This window comes from Lipotes vexillifer, unplaced genomic scaffold (assembly GCF_000442215.2).
Source record: "Lipotes vexillifer unplaced genomic scaffold, Lipotes_vexillifer_v1.1 scaffold783, whole genome shotgun sequence".
In the NCBI taxonomy this organism is placed as follows: domain Eukaryota; kingdom Metazoa; phylum Chordata; class Mammalia; order Artiodactyla; family Lipotidae; genus Lipotes; species Lipotes vexillifer.
Genome location: NW_006793239.1, coordinates 306,172 through 329,157, shown reverse-complemented (window position 1 = coordinate 329,157; position 22,986 = coordinate 306,172). Strand labels below are relative to the sequence as shown.

General features: G+C 41.6%; 1 protein-coding gene across 1 annotated transcript in view; it reads left to right on the top strand.

Annotated features, from left to right (window-relative positions):
• Window positions 1-22,986, top strand: part of DNAH3 (dynein axonemal heavy chain 3) — a 190,490-nt gene that overhangs the window by 77,075 nt on the left and 90,429 nt on the right. The window contains 12 exon segments of the mRNA XM_007466279.1: window positions 1,065-1,179; window positions 3,164-3,362; window positions 4,622-4,730; window positions 4,959-5,072; window positions 5,836-6,012; window positions 8,060-8,151; window positions 9,944-10,163; window positions 10,753-10,887; window positions 13,736-13,847; window positions 15,457-15,698; window positions 18,775-18,875; window positions 20,581-20,686. Coding sequence (XP_007466341.1) covers window positions 1,065-1,179; window positions 3,164-3,362; window positions 4,622-4,730; window positions 4,959-5,072; window positions 5,836-6,012; window positions 8,060-8,151; window positions 9,944-10,163; window positions 10,753-10,887; window positions 13,736-13,847; window positions 15,457-15,698; window positions 18,775-18,875; window positions 20,581-20,686 — 1,722 coding nt within the window.

Below are 22,986 nucleotides of genomic sequence, written 5' to 3'. Positions count from 1 at the left end.
TTTTTTTTTTTTTTTTTTTTTTTTTGGCAGGCGGATTCTTAACCACTGCACCACCAGGGAAGTCCCATTTTTAATTCATTTTTATTGTTTAACTCTTTATTTTGAAATAATGTCAGACCTGCAAATAACGTTGCAAAAATAATACAAAGAATTCCCGTACACCCTTCATCCGGATTCCCCACATATTAACATCTTACATAACCACAGTACAATTATCCAAGTCAGGAAATCAACATTGATACAATATTATTATCTATTCTATAAAGCTTTTATACTCATCCTGGTTCAGGATCCAATCCAGGATTACATGTTTACATGCATTTAGTTTTCATATCTCCTTTGTCTACTTTAATCTGAGTTTCAGGTATTTTTGTTAATTCTGGTTTACTACCTAATTTATATATAGTAAAATTCACCCTTTTTAGTGTGCATTTCTTTCTTTTTTTGCGGTACGCGGGCCTCTCACTGTTGGGGCCTCTCCTGTTGCGGAGCACAGGCTCCGGATGCGCAGGCTCAGCGGCCATGGCTCACGGGCCCAGCTGCTCCGCGGCATGTGGGATCTTCCTGGACCGGGGCACAAACCCGTGTCCCCTGCAGCGGCAGGCGGACTCTCAACCACTGCACCACCAGGGAAGCCCTTTAGTGTGCATTTCTGAATTTTGACAAGCACATACAGTTGTGTAACCACCATCACAGTCAAGACATAGAACAGTTCCAAACACCCTAAAATTTTCCTCATACCCTTTGTAGTCAACCCTTTACCCTATTCTCAGCCTCTGACAGCTACCATTTTGTTTTCTGTCCCTATAGTTTTGTCTTTTCCACAATATTATAAAATGAAATCGTATAGTATCTAGGCTTTGAAATCTGAATTCTTTCAGTTAGCGTAATGCATTTGAAATTTGTCTCAATGTTAATGACTAGGGGTGAGGGAAAGGGAGCTTGAGGGATGACATCCAGGAGTCTGGTTTGGACCATGGGGTTGTGGATGGTGTCATTCCAGAAAAGGGATTACCAGAAGAGAATCCAGTTTAACCCATTGTTCCATCTTACTCCCCTGCTAGGATTTTCTGAAAAAGAGCAATGATCAGATTGCACAGATTGTCCAGCTGGTGCGAGGAAAGCTGAGCAGTGGGGCTCGACTCACCCTTGGGGCCCTCACAGTCATTGATGTCCACGGTAAGCAAGGAGGTTTCCCTCGCATTACTGACTGTCCAGTAAGAGCTGCCAGGCTTGCCTCTCTCCCTTCTGGATGGAATGACTCAGGTCCCTTTTCTCATTAGGAAGAGCCTTCTCCAACTGAAAGTAAGTGAGGGGGTAAGGAGAGGAGTCAGTGCTTCTGTGTATCTCCATCTTATGTTTTCCCCTCCCATCCCCAACCTTCCTGAGATTTACCAGCTCGAATCTATTTCCTTGTACTGATCTTAATGAACATTTTTGAATACTTACTTGGTGCCAAGCTTTGTGTTAAGTGCTTGACATACATTGTCTTATTTTTATACACATTTCACAGATTAAGAGCCTGAGGTTTATAGAGGCAAATAACTTGCTGAGAGGCACACAGCTAGTAAGTAGCAGAGATGCTTTTGTAATTTGAACTTATGTCTGACTCCAAACCCAGAGACTGGAAATGGGCAGTGATGCAGGGAGGGAATGGGTAAGAAAGGATGCCTTCCAGCTCTTCCTAAAAAAGAGAGAGAGAGAGAGAGAAGGAGGAAAGGAGGAAGAAGAACCAGGGTCTTTATGTAGAGCAAACAACCCCCACAGTGTCACGCCATCATCACCAAAGGAAACTAGGGCTGGACCAAACTTGTTGCCTGGGAACAGTGTCTCTTTTGCTTACATACCCAGCTTCCTACTGGCAGTTCATGCATCTTACTCTCTTTGAGGCTGATGCTCATTTCTTTTTTGGCCACATGGCTTGTGGGACCTCAGTTCCCTGACCAGGGATTGAACCTGGGCCACAGGAGTGAAAGCCTGGAATCCTAACCACTAGGCCACCAGGGAACTCCCTGATGCTCATTTCAATCCCTGATGCTCATTTCAATCTGATTTCATTTGGATAGACTAGCATAAAATCCGGAGGAGAGAAGGGAGAATGTGATCTTCATCTGGCTACATATTTAACTGGTAGGAGTAATAACTGCAAGCATGGTTACTGCCCAGGATACCTCAGAGTGGTTGGGTTTACACACATACACACACACACACACACACACACACACACACACATATTCATGCACAAACACACGCACATACACTGCATAGGGAAGGTATCCACAACCGAGTACCTTGAGAGTCACCTTCCTCTTGGATCTCTCACACATACCCTGCTCCTGCCACCACTCTCTGGGTTCTCCCAGGAATCTGGTGTGGAATTAAATTCCTTGGGGTGAATGGAAGAGCTGTTGGTGTAATCTTCTGCAAGGACTCTTCTCTGTAGGGTTTTGGATTTTACTGTAATAAAGATTTCTCTCACAGAGAGGCAGTAGACTTACAGAAGTGTCCCTTTGCAAAGTTATATTTCTGAGATCCTGATTTCAAGCTGCTCTACTAGTTCTAAGATCGCAATAGCACTTGCCCTGTGAGTTACCTAAAAAATAATGAATGATTCTCATAAACTTATGTCCACTCATCAACTTCAGGGCTCCCATCACTGTGAGAAAATTAAATTAGGCTCACAATCCCATGACAGAAAGGAGAAAACCTAGAAATGTATCTCCTAGTTAGTTTCTTAGACACCCCCCTTCATGGAAAGAATACATCTAACAAGGATTCATGGGACCCCTGCCCTTGCTAACTATATCAGGCAAGGCAGATCGTGTTCTCCTAAGATATCTAGAGGCCTGGAACAGGGCCAAAAGGGTCACACTGGGGTAAGATAGCATTTGGGGCAACTACATATTGCAAACCCCTCTGGTTCAGCCTCCCAAGAGTTTGGGAATGATAACAGTAGCTAATACTATAAATTTATATAATACATAAATACAGATGTTGCTTGAAGTTTGGGGATGGGCGAGGAGGATAGTTGAGCCTAAAATTGTCGAGATAGTGAGGGGTGGCCTTGATGACATCCTCAGTCAGACCCTTCTGAGGAATCCATGAAGATGGGAGGATGCTGATGGCTCTACAAGTATGTGTTTCCACGTCTGTGTCCCCACAGCTCGTGATGTGGTCGCCAAGTTATCTGAAGACAGTGTCTGTGACCTGAATGATTTCCAGTGGATCTCCCAACTGCGCTACTACTGGGATGCCAAGGATGTACAGGTGAAGATGCTCACTACGGAAGCCTTATACGGCTATGAGTACCTGGGAAACTCCCCCCGGCTGGTGATTACGCCCCTCACTGACCGCTGCTACAGGTAAACTCTTGGGCTCCCCCAGACCTGAAGGGTGAATAGAGAATTCCAAAAGGAAAACCTGGGGAAGAAGCTTAGAGCATCTTGAGTTTGTTACCTTTACCATCTATATTTTAGTTTTTCAGATTTTAGAATTTTTCCCTTCGTCACCATGGTCCCACAGATGGGCATGGAAACTGGGCCTTAGGCCAGAAATGAGAACCCAGTAGGAGTCCTAATGCAAATTAATGTGTTCAAACCAACAATTAGCACGTTGTTGCCTCTCCTTGAAAATGGCACAGTGCTTAAGTAGAAAGGTCTCCAGTGGCAGGAATCAAGATGGTGCCTGGAGATCCCATGGCCAGAGATAGAAAAGGGGCCAGGTAAAGGACCCAGGCAAGGAGTCTCAGAGCTCTGCCACCCAGTCTGATGAAGAGGTATGGCCATTCTGTGCTCAGCACAGTGCTTTGCCACTTCGCTTGGAATTTATAACTTTAGAAATCTGGACTTTGTGAACTTGTCAATTTTGTGATGTTTAGATTTTTCTTTGATTTTATACATTCCTTAGAGTGGAATTTTTTTAATTATAAAAATAGTACTTGAGTATTTTTTAAATTTCAGAGTCCTCAGTCACGTGTTTTCTATGTTCTATGATTTCTGTTCTTCATTCATTTATCTATTCCACTCATTATTCAACAACCATTTCTTGAACTTTCCTGTGCATGATGTATGACCTCCAAGAACCCTCAACCTAATGGGGTGGGGGAGAGACACACCCTCAGGTGATAACAAGAAAGTGTGTTAACTGAAATTATAGAGGCTCGTACAAGGGGCTGTGGAACCACAGTTAACGCATCATTCATTTCTAGCATTTATCTTGTGCCTACCATATGGAACTGAATCAAATATAGGTCCTGAACTCAAGAGTTCGTAACCTAGTGGGAGAAATATATTTATTTTTCATCATTCCATTGGCATTGGTGATCTTTGGAATGTGGAGTTTATGAGGATTTTTTACTTTCATTTGATTCATTTAGTAAGTATATCTTCATTTATCCATTCAATCATTCATTCAAACAAATGCTTATAGGTGTCACCCATGTACCAGGCGCCGAGGTTACAACACTGAGTAAAATAGAACTTTTTACAATGATGATGTATTGCTCACATAATCGGGGAAAAATATTTAATTACTTGTCTGGGTCAAAACAAAATAAACCAAAAGCAAGTTTCTTTCCTGTGCCTTAGGACTTGGCACTGAGTTCTTATTCTCGTCTCCTTAGGACACTGATGGGGGCTTTGAAGCTGAACTTTGGGGGAGCCCCAGAGGGTCCAGCTGGGACAGGCAAGACAGAAACCACCAAAGATCTAGCCAGAGCTTTGGCCAAGCAGGTAGGGAAATGCTGTCCATCCGCACACTCTTTTTCCCAACCCTCTCTGGACCCCTGTCCAGGGGAATTGGCATGAAGTTCAAGATGGCTCAGAGTAACAGGCAGAGTGGGACTCCACCTCCTTCAGTGAAACAGGAAGAGGGGAGCCCCACCTCTGTTTCATGGTGCAGGGTGATTCAGATGGGAGGAAACCCATCCTGAATGGTGCCCACATCCTCCCTCTCTCTAGTGTGTGGTCTTCAACTGCTCAGATGGTCTAGATTACAAAGCCATGGGGAAGTTCTTCAAAGGGCTGGCCCAGGCTGGAGCATGGGCCTGCTTTGATGAGTTCAACAGGATTGAGGTAACTGCTATTGGGCTACTGAATGGAGGGTTTGGACATGCAGGGACTTTTTTTCTGGGCTCTCAGTTCCTCAGTGACAGGGACTTATGTCTCCTCTAAGGCCCGTTGCACAGAGTGAGTACTCAATGAACCAAAGAAAAACAGCCCCAAGGAGACAAAATGCATATTTTATACACATAAACATTCTCACCAAATTGATTCCCTCACTCGCTCATTCAAAAATTTATTGAGCAGCTACTCTATGTCAGATACTCTGCGTGTGTTCATGATACAAAGATGAGCAAAAAATGGTTTTGCCCTCTAGACTGTTATAGTCTAGCAAAGGGAAATAAAAATTAAACGATACAAATAGAATATGAGAGAAGTCTATAGCAGTGGTACAGAGGAGTCATCACAAAAGAGGAGGTGGTTAATTCTATTTGGGTAGGGAATTGAGATTAGGAAATGTAAACATGCAACTTGAACCAATAAACACATACTCTGGGTGAAGCATTATGCTAGGTGCTGGAACAAAGGTAAAACAAAGGTAAGATACTATGGAAACTACTTACACACACACACGTATGCACGTCTATGCATGCATATACACGCCAATTTTCTTTTCCTTTACCAAAACCCTAAATCATGCTCCTAATTTTGAATGTGAAGGTCTTATTCTCAGGTGATGGGGTTCTTTCTTTGCTAAGTGAAGGGTACTTTGGCATAGTGGGGTCGGTGGCTGTCAGAAGCAGGAGCTCAAATCAACCAGCCATTCTCACTCCAGGTAGAAGTGCTGTCTGTGGTAGCTCAGCAGATTCTCAGCATTCAACAAGCCATTATCCGGAAGCTAAAGATGTTCATCTTTGAAGGCACTGAGCTCTCTCTGAACCCAACCTGTGCTGTCTTCATCACCATGAACCCTGGGTATGCTGGCAGGGCTGAGCTGCCAGATAACCTCAAGGTAAATACTGAGTGTGTAACTACTGGGTGTACTTTATGGTATAGAAACCTTTGGAAGTATCCGAGGGTCTCACAGAGAAGCCAAATAATAGGACCAGTTGACATTTTTCAGCTGTGAGAAGTAAAGACGTTACTTGGCTTCAGAACTCAACCGTCTCCCCAACTAGGTCTCATGAGATGGGAGGAAATATATACATAATAACCAATGGCAAAGAGGCAACAATGAACACTGGAAGAAGTATCACTGTTTCTGTTGTCTACAGTTAATATAAATGAGAAAAGCCAGCTGGGCCTGGTAGGGACTCTGACAAATGCCCCATCTAGAGGCAGCCCCTACTTAGCTCCAGCCTACTGTTGCCAAGCAGGAATTGTCAGATCTTCTCATTTTTCAGGAAAAGCCAGAAATTTGGATTTTTACATGAAATCTTATTTTTAGATCCTGGCTCAATGCAAAAAAAAAAAAAAAAAAAATCACTGTAGGCCAAATAAAACAGATCTGCTTATAAGAGAGCATCAAAGTTCAACACAGAGAACGCTGGTAGACCAAGACTAGAGCACGTGGAGCTAAGCTGGTTAGGCCTAAGTGGTGTCCACACCGAAGCAGGCTGTTCCAACCAGCTAGAGAGATAACGAGAGCTTGTACGTCCCTGGTACCTACTGCTGAGCTGGCCTGAGCTACAGCTGTGGCAATAAGCATTGGCCCTGCTGCTAGTGGGAGGAGGAAAGCGCCTCTGAAGGGGGAGAGAGAGAATTCCAACCAGGCCATCTTAAGGGAACAGGCACTAGATGACCTTAGCATGCTTCTCTCATGGGAGGAAAAAACACAAAGTGCAAGATGAATGGGTCTTCACCTGTGGGAAGAGCACCTAGCACCCCAACTGCGTGAAAAGAGCAACCAGAGGGAAAATTCTAGGCCTGCTTCTTTATGGATTTCCTTTCAAGTTATTGCTCCATTCCCTTGTGTGAAAGACGTAAGAGAGACCTGGACAAAACCCACATTCACTGACTTTAGTACATGATGCTCCATCTGCTAGAAGCACATTCTGATTAGTTCCCTGGAATCTAATTCAGACAAGCCACTCCTCCTCCTCCGTGGGAATGGAAAAGAAGTCAAAGAGATCCCTAAGGGTGACTCTTCCTCTCTAGGTCAGCATAGGCCAGGGGACACCAAAGTAGAATTTGGACCCACGTTTCTCATTTTAGAGTGCCCAGCTGATGTAACTCCCCCCTGCACCCCTCCCAGCCAACAACCATGTTAGATCTGCACAAACAACTTTCATGAGACAGTGTGGCATAGTAGAAGGTACCCAGGTTTGGTGTCAGGAAGCCTGGATTCTAGTCCTGGCTCTACCTCTAACTGCATGACTTGGGCAAGTCACTTCTCCTCTAAGATCTAAGATATTAGATCCAAGATATTAGAAACAATAGCTGATGTTTATTGAGCCCTCACTATGTGCCACACACCTTTTTAAGCACTTCACTTACATAATATCATTTGTTCTCATGATAACTATGAAGAGGGCACAGTGGTTAGTACATTTTGAGTTGAAAGACCTGCGGTCTGGAGGGGTTACATAACTTACCCACAGTTAGTAGCTGTAGCAGAGAAAGGACTCAAATCAAGATTTGTCTGACTTCGGGATTCTTCTGATACATAATTATCCTGCATCCCTGAATGACTTCTACTGTCTACACTGAACACCGGAAAGCTCCAGTAGTTGAATGACGCTCATTTGGCATAGGAGGATGAGGTGTTGCTAGGATACCAGCACCTAAGGCCTTCCACACAACCACTGAGGGACCCAATGTGACACATGTACCTGGACAAAGCTAGTGGGGAGGTTCATGGAGCAGTGGATCTGTCCAGTAAAGACAGTCCTTCTACACTGATTTGTCCTCCAGCCCTCCTTTCCTTGATTGTCACTGGGTAGTCTGAATGATCATGTTACTTCTCTTTGCCTCTGTAGATGTACCTTCCCCCATTTTCACCTTATGTGCTTAGGTTCTTTACATGAAACCTTAGTTTTAGAAGGCTGTTTCTTTTCCAGGCCTTGTTTCGGACAGTGGCCATGATGGTGCCAGATTATGCCCTCATTGGAGAAATCTCCCTCTACTCTATGGGGTTTCTAGACTCCAGAAGGTATGTTATATTGGCTTTCTAGTGCGTTCTAAAGAAAGAGTGACAGAGTGGGCTTTTGTGGGGTGGATTCAAGGTAAATTGTCCATTGGAAAAAAAGAGAGAGAAACTTGAGAAACTGCTTTTACTCACAAGTTGATCTGAAAGCACATAGCCCTGGTCTTGGTCCTGACCCCACCCCTGACTAGGAAATGGCTCAGATTACCAAGAAAGGGCCTCCACTCTATTTGTATACACCTGGACTTCTTCTAAGGAAGAATCACTCATCTATTCTCTACCCTTCAGTCTAACACACACACACACACACACACACACACACACACACACACCTAAATGACTTAAGGCGAGACTGAAAAACATGAAGTTATTCCAAGATTGAAGAGGAAAAATTAAAATAATTTAGAATTAACATTGTTTTCAATATAATATTTATTTACTCAAATCAACTTGGTTTTCTGTCATTCAAGTATTACCCAGTTTTCTAAGACGGAGACATACACAAGCATCAGTGTCTTTATCACATGCACCCAGAGTTGTGAATATTTATTGTAAAATGCCTTTTATTGATCTATTTCAAATTTTACATTTGTCTTTTTACATTGTCTTGCCCATAATCGATTGATTTTTTTGTTACTGCAGTTATCTCCACAAGGCCCACAGTGTCTTTGTGGCCTGGAGGTCCTTGCTGTTAATGCAAGGGGCTGCAGACATTCTCAACAGACTGTGCCATCCTTCCTAGGCTAAGAGGCTGCCTCAGTCATAAGAGGTTTATTTTTTCTATAGGAGACTTGGGTTACATTGATTTGCCTGTTCAATTCATTTATTTATTCAATTGGCAAATCACCTACCTTATGCCCAGCCCTGTGCTAGGTGCCGATGAGCAACACAGTCTTTGCTTTTAAAGTAAATCAGTCTTGTTAAAGAGGAGCCTTGCAAGGGGAATGTGCATAAGTACATTAGCTAGGGTAAACCTGACCTCCAAATTCCAATGGGTTAGCATAGCAAAAGTTTATTTTTCACTCCCTAGAAATCCAAAATGGGTGTTTGTGATCAGAGGAGTTCTTCCCCAGGGACCCAGGTTACTTATATCTCACAGCTACAACACATGAGCATAGAGGATCTTATGGAGGAGGTTTTTATGGACCAGCCCTCAAAGTGGCATACTTCCCTTTCATTCATATGCCACTGGCCAGGACTCAGTGATGCGGCCACCCGTAACTGTGTGGGAGGCTAGGAAATGTGGTCCCCCCCCATGTGCCCAGGAAAAATAAGATATGGCAGTGCACATGAGCATACATGTATTGTGTGCTGAGTATATTAAATTTTGAATTGGTTTTCTTAAAAAAGTAAAACATGGATATTGAAAAAAATTGTAATGTTACAGGAATGCAAAAATGAGTGTCCTCTTTGTGACCCTTAGTCCTACTCTTTAGGCATTAACATTGTTAATCGTTTGATGTAATCTTCCCAAGTGTGTGTTTGTGTGGGTGTGTGGTGTACACATACATTCATATATACAGATAAAAGTATAGACACATATAACTTCTTGTACAGTATATGTTCTACATATGTACGTGCTTGCTGTTTCTCATCCTGCCTTTGAAAGAAAGTTACAGTGCTTCCTTACCTCATTATGGTAACTCTGTGAAGAGGCCTTCAAATGATAGGCTTTCTGCATCAAGTTCGTGGGCAGGCCTGGCTTCTGAAGGGACAGGGCACAAGCATGTTGGGAATGTCTGCCGAGCAGGACATGGTCCTCTCTAGAGGGTCTGCAGACATGTCTTTGCCCTCCCAGTCTTGCCCAGAAGATTGTTGCAACCTACCGCCTGTGTTCAGAGCAACTTTCCTCCCAGCATCACTATGACTATGGCATGCGTGCTGTCAAGTCTGTGCTCACTGCCGCCGGCGACCTGAAGCTGAAGTATCCGGAGGAGAATGAGAGTGTCCTGCTGCTGCGGGCCTTGCTTGATGTCAACCTGGCCAAGTTCTTGGCTCAAGATGTCCCTCTATTTCAGGTATGTAATGGTTTGGGACCTTGGCTAAGCACTGAGACTCGACATCCAAAGATGAAAAATTTTTTCGGCACCTCTTCCATCTCCTGACACCCCCTCCATTCTCTAGCCAGCATACCTATTGCCAGATACCCTCCCACAAATGTTAAATAATAATGGTAATAGCAATATCCCTAATTCCTGATTTTAATAAAAATAGTTTCACTGCTAGGATATTTGCTGTTGAGTGTGAGTAATTGTTTATATCAAATGTAATTAGTTTTCTTTTGGAATTATTTTAATGCCTATATTCCTTACTAGGCGGTAAGCTCTTTAAGACAGAAATCTTGACTGTCTTGTTCATTGCTAGTATAATGACTGAAAGACAGCACAGACTGATTAAATATTTGCTGACTTTTAAAATTCTGGGGAAGGAAAATCATGTTTAACAGATATTGTTGGAATTTGTCATTGTAGATGAGTTTTGGTACAGGAAAAATGAGGTATGGAATTTTCCAAGTATTCCTGCTACCTGTAGATCTCATTTTAGGAAAATGTTGAGGTTATGTATCTGATAATTCATCTTTTTCACATCTTGAATTTTTGTTAACAGGGAATTATATCAGATTTGTTTCCTGGAGTTGTTCTTCCAAAGCCAGACTATGAAGTTTTTATGGAAGTGCTGAATGAGAACATCAAAAAGATGAAACTCCAGCCAGTACCTTGGTTTATTGGAAAAATTATCCAGGTTGATTCCTTGTACCCATGTGGAATGTACCTGTTTACTGTTTGCTGAGGTCAGGAATTAGAAAGAACTATGGTAGATTGGAACTGAACTGACAGCAATTGGAGATGCCTGACTAGAGATGAAGACACTCAACAATCTGATGTGCCTTCAGTTTTCATTTCCAGGAGCTGACTTTTAAAATCCAATATTTTTCCTATGACCATCTTCCCTAGGGTTTCTTTTTCATCATTTGGGGATGAAACAGAACCTTTCAGGGCATTGGGCTTTGCATTACTCAAAAACCAACTTTTTTGGTTCCCAGTGATAGAAATCCAATTCAAACTGTCTTAGTCAACAAAAGGGAATTTACTCACTTACCTAACTTGGAAAGTACAGAAATATGTTGGTTTCAGGCATAGTGGGATACAGGTTTTTAGATAATGTCATTAGGAATCTGCCTCATTTCTCATTTCTGGATTCTGCCTCTCTCTGCATGAAAAATTCATTTTCAGTTGGGCCCCCAGTAGCCTCACACTTAGATTGTCCCATGTTCAAGCCCAGAAGGAAAAAGAGCATCATTCTTGGAGTGTCCTCGGCAAAAGTCTCAGGATTAGCTTTGAATGGTGCTCATAAAGTCACATGACCATCCCTGAACCAATTACAGAGATAAGAAGTAGACTATAACCACCCCACTTCTGCCAGAAGTGGAGGTGGAGTCAGAGCCACCCAAGTCATGTGGACTGAACCATGAAGTGGTGGCTCCTCAGGGAAAATCAGGGTGCTGTTACCAGTAGGTGAAAGAAATGTTTCTACAGTCTTGACCCTGGAGAACCTTAGTGAAATTTCACACTAACTTCAGGGATCCTTCCCTAGGATCACTTTCTATGTAAAACTGACTTAAAGTCATAAGTTGAATAAAGTAAGCCCCAAATGCACTTTTTCTACAGAATCACAGGACAGAACTACAAGGGACCTTAAATGCCATCTGCTCCTGGCTCCTTAAGAACACTGGCATCCAGAGAGGGAACAGATTTGGATTCATATAAACCTAGTTTCAAATCTCACCCCCGTCAGTTTTTTGCTGTGAGATTTTAGGCAAGTTAGTTCACCATTCTGAGCCCTAGTTTCTTCAACTGTAAAATGGAGGGAGTAAAACCTTCCCCACAGAGTAATTTTGAGACAAGAAGTACATAAAGTGCTAGATATAGTGCCTGATTACCATATCAAAATCAACCTCACCATCTCCACAAACATCAGAAATATCATCATTTCCCAAAATCATATTGTTATTTAGAATTAAAGGTCAAGGTAGGACCCAGGTCTCCAGATTCTGAGATCAGAATAAAAATTTTTAGGAATAAAAATTTTTTCCCAACTATTCATCAAATGTGCTAGTCTTGACACAATTCATTTAACTCAATATTGAATCCCAATCTATTCGTTGGGATTTTATAGATGGACTTTTTTAAGCTAGGCATGAGCTTTTATTTCCAATATTTTATAATAAAAAATTTAAGCATGCAGAAAAATTGAAAGAATTTTACTGAGAATACCCATGTACCCACCACCTAGATTTTATAATTAACATTTTATAATACTTGCTTTTTCATTTACCTATCCATCCATCCATCCATCAACTTACCTTACTTTTTTATGTATTCCAAAGTAATTTACAGACCTACAGATGAACTTTTATATAGTTTAGTAGCAATTTTCCAAAGCAAAATATATGGAGCTACCTTCCCTTTTGTATAATGATACCTTGATAATCCATTTAAAGTTATGTGAGGGGGAAGCTGAGAGGCTATTAAATCATAAGTGCCTTTCTCTCTTTCTTCTAATGCACAGTCAACTCCATTTATCTTTATTCAATCTGAAATGTCTTTGCAGTCTACTTGAATGTAAACCTTACTTGATGGTTGGGGATTTTGTTGTTTTGTCCTCTCCGTCTGTAGAACTTAGAACAGTATCTGGCACATAATAGGTGTTTAACAAATATTTGCTGACTCAATTTTGTCAGTACCTGTACCACCCCCATTGTCCTAATTTACACCCTCTGTATAACTCACTTCCAAGGTGAAAAATAATGCAAACAATCCTTAAAATAAAAAGCTTCATATAGTCCCTTTTGCTGAGAGACTCACAGTTTAAAAGGAGAGAGAAAACATTTCACATTAATATAAATGACCAAAGCATTTGCATTTCAACTGTCATGGACTACGTGTCACAGATAAAACAATTAGAAAATTCAAAAAATGAGCTTCCACTTAGCTGTTGATTCTCACCGGTAGGGGCTAAAATTACATGGAAGTTCATTTATATTTTACAGCATCGCCCCTGGCTCAGAAAATACATTTTAATCTATTGAGAGTTCCAATCAAGTCAGAATAGCATTTAGGCCTTGAGAAAGGAAGTTTCCAGTAGAAACGCAGTTGGCTAAAATGACCATTGTTTCCTTTTCCTCTTTAAAAGCAAGTAGAAATGGTGCAATGAAAAGATTAGTGGAATTGAAGTCAGAGAGCCCTGTGGTCAAATCCTGGTTCCACCACTGATGAGCTTGGGCAAGTTAGTTAGCCTCTCTAGGGCTCAGTGTTCCCACCATTTAAAAGTAGTTAATGATACCTGAGTGGATTAAATGAAATAACTTAGGTAAGTCACTGCTGCTTAGCACATAGATAGGTGCAGAGCAAATAGTATTTCCCATCCCTTAAATAATCTGAGATGCACACATATAGTTATTCATCCAAAAGATATTTAAGCAATAGATGACAAATAAAGGACTGCAGTCCTTGTTCCTTGTAGACATCTGACTAATTGCAGTTCTGGGAGGTCTGCAATGATTAACTTCTTATATGATGTCTCCTCCCAGATCTACGAGATGATGCTAGTAAGACATGGCTATATGATTGTCGGAGACCCCATGGGTGGCAAGACCTGTGCTTATAAAGTGTTGGCTGCAGCTCTGGGTGATTTACACGAAGGTAAAACTCATATCCCTGGCTTCCAGGGAGGACAGGAGTCCCCACTCAGTTGACTGGCTCCATAGAGATGATGCCAGGCTGTTAACTTTACCATCCCTGATTTGTGACATTAGAGCCAGGAATAGAACATGGCACACAGAGGTCTGCAGGCAGAGAATAAAGAGGGGGGAGAGCTTCTAACAGGGGATTTTATATGCATCACTAAAGCTGGAGGAATTTTCTCAAATGCTGAACAGTGGCTTCTCCAAAGGTTTTCTCAATGAGGGAAACTCCTGCCACTTGCCTAAACAAAACTGTTCTAAAAGCAGATCATTGCATGGTTTCTTTTCTTTTCCTTTTTTTTCTTTCCATCCCTTCTTTCCCTCTCCTTTCCTTTTTTCCTCCCTCACATTCTCCCACCCTCCCATCCACCCTGCCTCCCTTCTTCCCTCCCTCCTTTCCTTCTTTCCTTCCTTCAATTTAATGTGAAAGATAAGACCTCAGACTCTTGAATGAAACCCAGACCTTGGGCAAATGACTAAACCTCTCTTTGCCTCTGTTTTCCCAGCTGTAAAATGGGATTTTTGTGATAATTAAATGAGATTATGCAGGTAAATAACCTAGCTCAACAAATAAAGACCATGTTTATTGCCAGAGAAACAGTTTTGAGGTTTTTTTTCTTTTATAAAACACAAGGCTGTGGTTTTGAAAAGCAGTGCCTTGCTGTGCCTGTGTTTACAGGGTCCCTTCCAGTATGCTTCATTTTAATATTTTTTTCTAATAACATTGAGTTACTGCTGATTGAGTTACTGTGGAATTTTTGAGTTTTTTGTTTTGGGCACTAACTTGGCCTTAATAACTTGTTATTTAATAACTTGGGCATTTCAAACTTAAGTAATAATTTTGGCATTGAATATAATTTAGGAAACTAAATGAAGAGAAAGGAGGTTACCCCATTGTCTTTGCCTCAGAATTCTGCAGAAATGGTTCTTTATTTAGTTCATGGCTCAGGCACTCCAGTTTTTCCTTACTTTGAAGGATCATGCAAAAGTGTGGTTATTTTCTGTTCTTAAATACGTACAATGTGCCATCCATCAGCCTGTGTATTCTGGTTGGGTCCTGGTGCTCCATTTCTCAGGGGACGCTTATTGGGCAGCTAAAGAAGAGGTTTCAGGGCTAAGCTAGCCCTTCAGGTAGACAAAAGGAAAGTAACCATCATTTTCCAGAATCTTTTACCTGTCAGCTGTTTCCTTATCTCAAGTCAAAGCCAAGGTTCTAGGGTAGCCAGGTACATAAAGACACCTGATTATATGGCATCTCTCTCCTTTACTGCCTGAGTTCTTGTAGGCCCAGGCAGACTTCTTTAGATCTGACTGGCACATTTGACTTGTTTGAAATGAGCCTCAGAAAACAATACGGTGAGAAACTAATAGCTGTAATAACCTAACAACTTAAGGCTTTGCCTATCCAGTTATCCCAATTTTTATACAGACTGAGTACAAATTTTAAGGACTATCCTTGGATGGCATATTGATAAAAGTTGTTTGGTCTTTTAGATGGCATTATTTCTTGTCCTAATGTTCTGGTGTCACAAGAACTTTTGTAACTTGTGTTGGACCTTCTTGCCCAGCCAACCAGATGGAGGAATTTGCTGTGGAGTATAAGATCATTAACCCCAAGGCTATCACCATGGGGCAGCTGTATGGGTGCTTTGACCAAGTGAGCCATGAGTGGACAGATGGTGTCCTTGCCAATGCTTTCCGGGAGCAAGCATCTACTTCGTCTGATGGCCGCAAGTGGATTATATTTGATGGGCCAGTGGATGCTGTTTGGATCGAAAATATGAACACTGTTCTGGATGACAATAAAAAGGTACCTGTCTGATATCACTTTTACATGGGTATGCAATAAACTCTTTTACTGAAGTTAGTGATTGATCAAAACTATATAATATAACAATGGAATATTACTCAGCCATAAAAAGAAACGAAATTGAGTTATTTGTAGTGAGGTGGATGGACCTAGAGTCTGTCATACAGAGTGAAGTAAGTCTGAAAGAGAAAAACAAATACTGTATGCTAACACATATATATGGAATCGAAAAAAAAAAATGGTCATGAAGAACCTAGGGGCAAGACGGGAATAAAGATGCAGACCTATTAGAGAATGGACTTGAGGACACGGGGAGGGGGAAGGGTAAGCTGGGACAAAGTGAGAGAGTGGGAGTGTATATATGGACATATATACACTACCAAATGTAAAATAGATAGCTAGTGGGAAGCAGTCGCATAGCACAGGGAGATCAGCTTCGTGCTTTGTGACCACCTAGAAGGGTGGGATAGGGAGGGTGGGAAGGAGGGAGATGCAAGAGGGAAGAAATATGGGGATATATCTATATGTATAACTGATTCACTTTGTTATAAAGCAGAAACTAACACACCATTGTAAAGTAATTATACTCCAATAAAAACGTTAAAAAAATCTATATAACATATACATTTATTACACTAAGAATAAATGCCCCACAAGAAAGTAACAGTTATCAATTCATGAATTATGCTTTTGTTTGTACTTGTAGTGGGTAAGTTATGTGTGTTTAGAGACACTGTTGTATAGTGGATAAAAGCCTTGGTGCTGGCATCAAATTGGCCTACTAGCTCTACAACTGAGCTGTTATATTGGGCAATATACTGGTTCACATAACTTCTCTGAACCAGTTTCTTCATGTGTAAAATGGTAGTAATAAATAAGGGTGTTGATAATTAAATAAGATAGTCCATACATAGTGCCTAATATATGGATGTGTTTTGGTTATCCGTTCCTGTATAGCAAACTACCTTAATACTTAGTGGCCTAACTTTGCTCGTGATACTGTGGATTATAAATTTTGGAAGGGCTCAGGTGGGTTCAGCTAATCCTCATGATGTCAGCTGGGGCAGCTAGGGCTAGAGGAGCCACATCCATGGTAGATTCTTCACTCAGTGTCTGGGGGCTCATTCTTCCTCGTCTTGTCTATCTCTCTGTAACTCTCTCTGTGTCTCTATCTCTCTGTCTCTCTGCCTTTCTCTCAAGAAGCGTCTTATCCTCCAGCCCTCTCCACATGGCTTGGGCTTATCATTTGGTGGTCTTGGAGTAGTGGCACTTCTTACATGACGGTTAATTTCCAAGAGGCAGGAAGTGAAAGTTTTCAGGATATTAAGAGTTATGCTTGGAACTGGCACAGCATCACTTTCTCTGAATTCTATTAATCAAAGAAGTCACAAGGGGGTGGAGAAATAGACTCGGATTCAAGGGGGTGGAGAAATAGACTCTACCTCTTGATGGAGGTGGGCGAGGTCACATTGCAAAAGTGTACGTGGAATAGGAGATATTGTTGCAGCAGTCTTTGGAAAATACATTCTGCCACAATAAATGTAGTGGCTAAAGAGCTTAGGCTCTGGAGCCAGACAACCTGGGTTCAGATCCTGTTCTGAACCACTTAGCAGTCATGTAACTTCAGGCAAGCTATTTAGTCTCTCTATGCCTCAATTACATCATCTGTAAAATGAGAATAACCCTATCTATGTCATAATTTTGTTAGGAAGATTAGATAAATTAATATTTGCAAACTGTTTATAATATTGCCTGGCATGTAGCAAGTGCTATATAACTGTTAAAATAAAATAAAATAATATTTATCACCATTTCAAGGAATAGTTCTTACACTGACTATACATCATTATCAAATCAAAATATATTTTCCTTCTGCATTTAAATTTTGCAAGACTAAGAGTGAGTCATGCTCAACAATGGAAGGCCTAATTATCCAAATTATATACATGCACTAATAATATCATGTTTGTAATTTTGATTATATAGCATATAAAAAAAGAAGTAAGTTTTATTACATGATATGGACTATGTTATATAAACTAATTGTACACATGTATTGGTTGGTCTTGAGATCAGAAGTATAAAGAGTCATAATCAGTGAATTTCCTGATGGCTCTTCACAGCTCTGAATGAAATCAAACTACTGTCACAGGTATGGGTCTATTTCACTTTTCTTGATTTTCAGAGACGACACTGTTAATGGTATTAGTCCCATAACAGCTGTGACCTTCCTAGGGTTGCACATAATGACCTGTTCCAGATGTGTTTGATGTGGGTCAGGTAATATATCAGAAACTTTTAAAACCACAATTTAGGATGAGAAGCAGGGAACAATGGAGTTTCCTCTTTTCCCCTGAGAGACCAAGGCCTCAGGCCATCTTATGACTTAAACATCTCACTTTAACCCATGTTGACAAATGAGAAGCAGCACCACGGACTTGGTGGATATACTCAGAGTCTGTCCTGTGTATTTGCACTACTTTCTGCAGGGATATGCCTGCTAAACACTAGGACTTGTAATGGTCTTTCCTTCCATTCCAAAAAAAGGATGGGGAGATATTCTTGTCATTCTAACCCTGGGCCAGTCCATGAGGGATTCCAGAAGGAGTCTTTGTGGGAAACTTGAGCAAATAAAACTGGATGGGGGTATGCTATTAAATTCCTTCCACTGAGGAAGGAACCATGAAACTTGCTGTAGTCTGTTAATTTCTGGTTTCTTCATCTAAGGCTGCAAGTCAGTGGTGCTCTGACCTCCCTGTCTAATATTACAGCTCACCACACACAGCATTCTCCAGCCCCTCTTCGACTTTATTTTTCTCCAAAGCACTTTCATCACTGTATATTCCATATATTTTGCTTATCATCTGTCTCCCCCGACCAGAATGCAAACCTCAAGAGGACAGGAATTTTTGTCTGTTTTATTCTGCACAACTAGCATAGTGCCTGGCACAGAATAGCTGCTCAAGAAGTATTTGTTGAATGAATTCAAAACATCTCTGTCCCCACTGATGCCTTTCACTTGCAGATGGAATTTAATTCGTTTGCTGCCCTCCACTCCTCTGCTTTGTACTTTCAGCTTTGTTTAATGAGTGGAGAGATTATCCAGATGAGTTCCAAGATGAGTCTGATCTTCGAGCCAGCTGACCTGGAGCAGGCCTCCCCCGCCACTGTGAGCAGGTCAGTCAGCTTGCAGGGACCCCCTGGGGGAATGTGAGGCCTCACTAACCCTAAGCAGGAGGGAAAGCTCTAAAAATCCATAAATGTGATTAAACTCTAGCAGATCACCTACAATACTTGTTGTCAGATTTGTCATAAAGTTAGTCCTCAATCCACAGTGCTGGTAGGAATCTAAAATTAGGCAATCACTTTGGAAAAGAGATTGATATCATCTCCTAAAGTTAATCTTTCTTACACCTCATGACCCAGCAATTCTGCTTGTAAGTATTGATATATACACAAAGGAAACTTTTGCCCATGTACAGTGGGAGACATGTACCAGAATTTTCAGAGTAGCATAATTTACAATAACAAACACTTAGAAACGACCCAAATGCCCATTGACAGGAGCGAATTAAAAAGTATAATAAGATCACAAATCGTAGTATTTGTATGTCATTCAAAATAAATGAACTGTGCTGACAAGCAACTATATAAGATAAATCTTAGTAAAATTAAAGATAAAATCTTAACAATATTATGTATAAAAAGTAAGCCTGTAATATTACATACAGCATAGTGTCCCCTTTTAAATTATTAAAAACAAGTAAATATATATATGTGTGTGTGTGTGTGTGTGTGTGTGTGTGTGTGTGTGTGTGTGTGTATATGCTATAAAACTCTATAAGAAGGAAAGAAATCAAAGCACAGGTGAGCATGAGATTCAAGATGCTGTATAACCTCAGGTGGGGAAAGCCATGGGCATAGGATAAGGGAGACTATATGGTTAGATGAAGGTTATCGTCAAGACCCTAGCTTCTGCCTGGGTATTGGGCTCATGGGCACTTAGTACATTATTGAAAACAATTAACTAAGAAAGGCCATGCAGTGGGCTAATGATGAGTGTGCCAAGGATAAGAATTAATCCAATAGTGTAACTTCAGTCCATAAAAAATAAAATAAAATAAAATCAGCCCACATTCCCAAAGGCAATGTAAGGGAATAGAAAGAGCATATGGCAAGTTAGACCAACTTGGGCTCCCACCCTGGCCACACCACTTTCTAGCTGTGTGACCTCTTCCGAGTCACTTAGCCTCTCTGAGCTACAGTCTCCTCATGTCTAAAATGTATACCATAAAGCGGAATATTTAGAGATGAAGGCCATTAAGACTTAGCATAGTGGCTGACACGCAGTAGGTGTTCAATAAATGGTAGCCAGTGTTAGTAACAAAGGAGAGAGTGCCTAGATAAAACAGAATTGGGAAAAAAAGTGCTAAATAAAATGTTACATGTCAGTGCATGGTAATGTACTAACATTATGGTAATGATAATAGTAGCTTTCATTGATAAGAGTTTTCTGTGTGCTAGGCCTTTCATTTAACCATTACAACAACCTTATGAACTACATATTTTTTATATTCCTCAATTTACAGACAAGGACACAGAAGTTCAGAGACAGTAAAGAAATTTGCCCAAGGTCACTCAGTTAGTAAGGTCTGGGGCTGGGGTTTGAATCCAGGTCTCCGATTCTCAAGACCCAACTCTTAGCACTGGTCTCCACCCTCTCCTGGCAAAATCTGTGCATATTTCCTTTGGCTTGGAGCTGGTGAGGGTCTATGCCCCGACCCAAGCTCCAGCCTCTTACCTCACCATGACCTCCTACTTCACCCCTACGTGCTTGGGAGCCAGATGTGGACCAGGCTGGTCCTCTGTTTGTGCTTGCCAGGTGTGGGATGATCTACATGGAGCCCCATCAGCTAGGTTGGAAGCCCCTGAAGGATTCATACATGGACACCCTGCCTTCCAGTCTCACCGAGGAACACAAGGAACTGGTGAGATCCTCTGGTCCCTTTCCTTCCTGTCCCTCCCTGTCTCCCTACTCCTCATCTCAAAGGTCTTCTAGGATCATTTTCACATTCATAATTACAGAAGGCAAGAAGGAGCAGGAAATTCCCTGACTGTCCCTAACTATCTTGCTTCCTGGCTACCTGCCATTTTTCTGACTTTCTTCTCCATGTGGTGGGGATGGGGTGATGCAGTCAATTTCTCCTTTCTCTTCCACCTTCTCCATTACTTCTTGGCTCCCCAGTGGAGAATTCTGGTGCTTGAGAAACGTTCTATTTGATGACTGGAATGTCACCCCTTTCCCCATTGCCTACTAGCAGAAATGCCTCTGGAAGTTGCTCTAAAGATGGACCAGGTTAGGAAGACCTGTGTTCCTCTCTTCACTGCCATTTCCTATCCCTGTAACCTAGACGCCATACCTTCTATATTTAGGGAGCCAGAACCAGTTAGAAATTCTCTTAGTGCAGCTACTAAGAGTGTCCATTTTCTTCTTCCCTTCCTAAGAGAGATGTGAATGTTCAGGTTACATTAGCACACGCTCAGACAAGGGAAGTAGGAAGGGAGAACAGTTCCTGTGGTGTTTCTGATTCCCTAGGAAAGTTTCCCACTGAAGAAGCCAAGAAGGATCCGAGGTGGATTCTCTTCCTACTGGGGAAACAGTCTGGGGAACTGTGGAGGACAGCCCCTCTCCTGTCACATTTACATACATGTACAATATATATATAGCATGTTTATTTACATAGACGCATATCCACATGCACAGTGAGAAACCAATCTACACATGCACAGGAAGCCTTCAGAAACTTCCCAGTGTCCTTAGTACAGTCTAACTTCTTATCGGGCCTCTGAGACTGTGATCCTACCCAGCCTGCCTCTCCAACCTCACCTACCCTCTTCTCAGCCTCAGCTCATTATCTTCCAGCCCTTGGGTCTTGTTTCCATTCCTAGAAAACCCCAGGTTTTACTACCTCAAAGCTTTTGCAATTTTTATTCCTCTTTCTGGAAATCTTGCCCCATTTATTCTCATAAGGGATGATTCACCTTTGTCATCCAGGTCTCAGCATAAAGGCCTCCTTCTCCAAGAAGTCTTCCCTGACCACCCTATTAAAAACTCCCTGTTGGGCTTCCCTGGTGGCGCCGTGGTTGAGAGTCCGCCTGCCGATGCAGGGGACACGGGTTCGTGCCCCGGTTCGGGAAGATCCCACATGCCGTGGAGTGGCTGGGCCCGTGAGCCATGGCCGCTGAGCCTGCGCGTCCGGAGCCTGTGCTCCGCAGCAGGAGAGGCCACAGCAGTGAGAGGCCCGCGTACTGCAAAAACAAAAAACAAAAAACTTCCTGTTATTTCCCATTGTAATACCTTTATTTGTTTCCTGCTAGTACATTCATGATTTGTAAATACTTAGTTCATTTCCTTGCTTGTTTATTTATTTTTTGTTTGTCTTCCCTTCCCCTCAGACTGTAAATCACGAGGACAGGGACCTTGTCTATTTTGTTCATCATTTATCCTTAGCACCTACCACACTGCATTTAGTAGATGCACAATAAATTTTCCTGACTGAAAACCACATATCTGTGTACTCATGTATAGTCATATATACATATAAAGACATCTAAACATTCATATATGCACACATATCCATATATAATCAGTATCTGTATATTTATTTAGTGATGACCTACCTACTTACAAAAAAATAACTTAAGGTAATTTACAGCAAAAGTCACAAAGTATAACAAAAATGAAAAAAACACTAAGAGGAGAAAGTGAGTCACGTAATTTTTTAATATATTTTTTATTAGAGTATAGTTGCTCTACACTGCTCTGTCAGTTTCTGCTGTAGAGCAAAGTGAATCATCCATACATATACATATATGCCATCTTTTTTGGATTTCCTTCCCATTTATGTCACCACAGAGCGCTGAGTAGAGCTCCCTGTGCTATGCAGTAGGTTCTCATTAGTTACCTGTTTTAAATTGGATGTGGAGCAGAGACAGCAATTAACATACCCACCAATAAGTATGTACATACATACATACCGGTAATTACTGAAAATGAGCCTGAAATTCCCTGTGGCCACTTTCTTCAGGAGACCTGCCTTATAAATGCCAGTCAGTCATTTGCAAATCAGTTGTTTAGAATTCCTAACATTTTTTTTTATAGAAACAAAGGCAGATACTGTGGCTGGGACCTAGAACTATTTCATGCATCCTGTAGCTGACCCATAGTGGCTCCAAGCTTCTCTTGAGTATTCAGCTTAGTGGAATGGGAGGGGTGGGGAATGGCCAG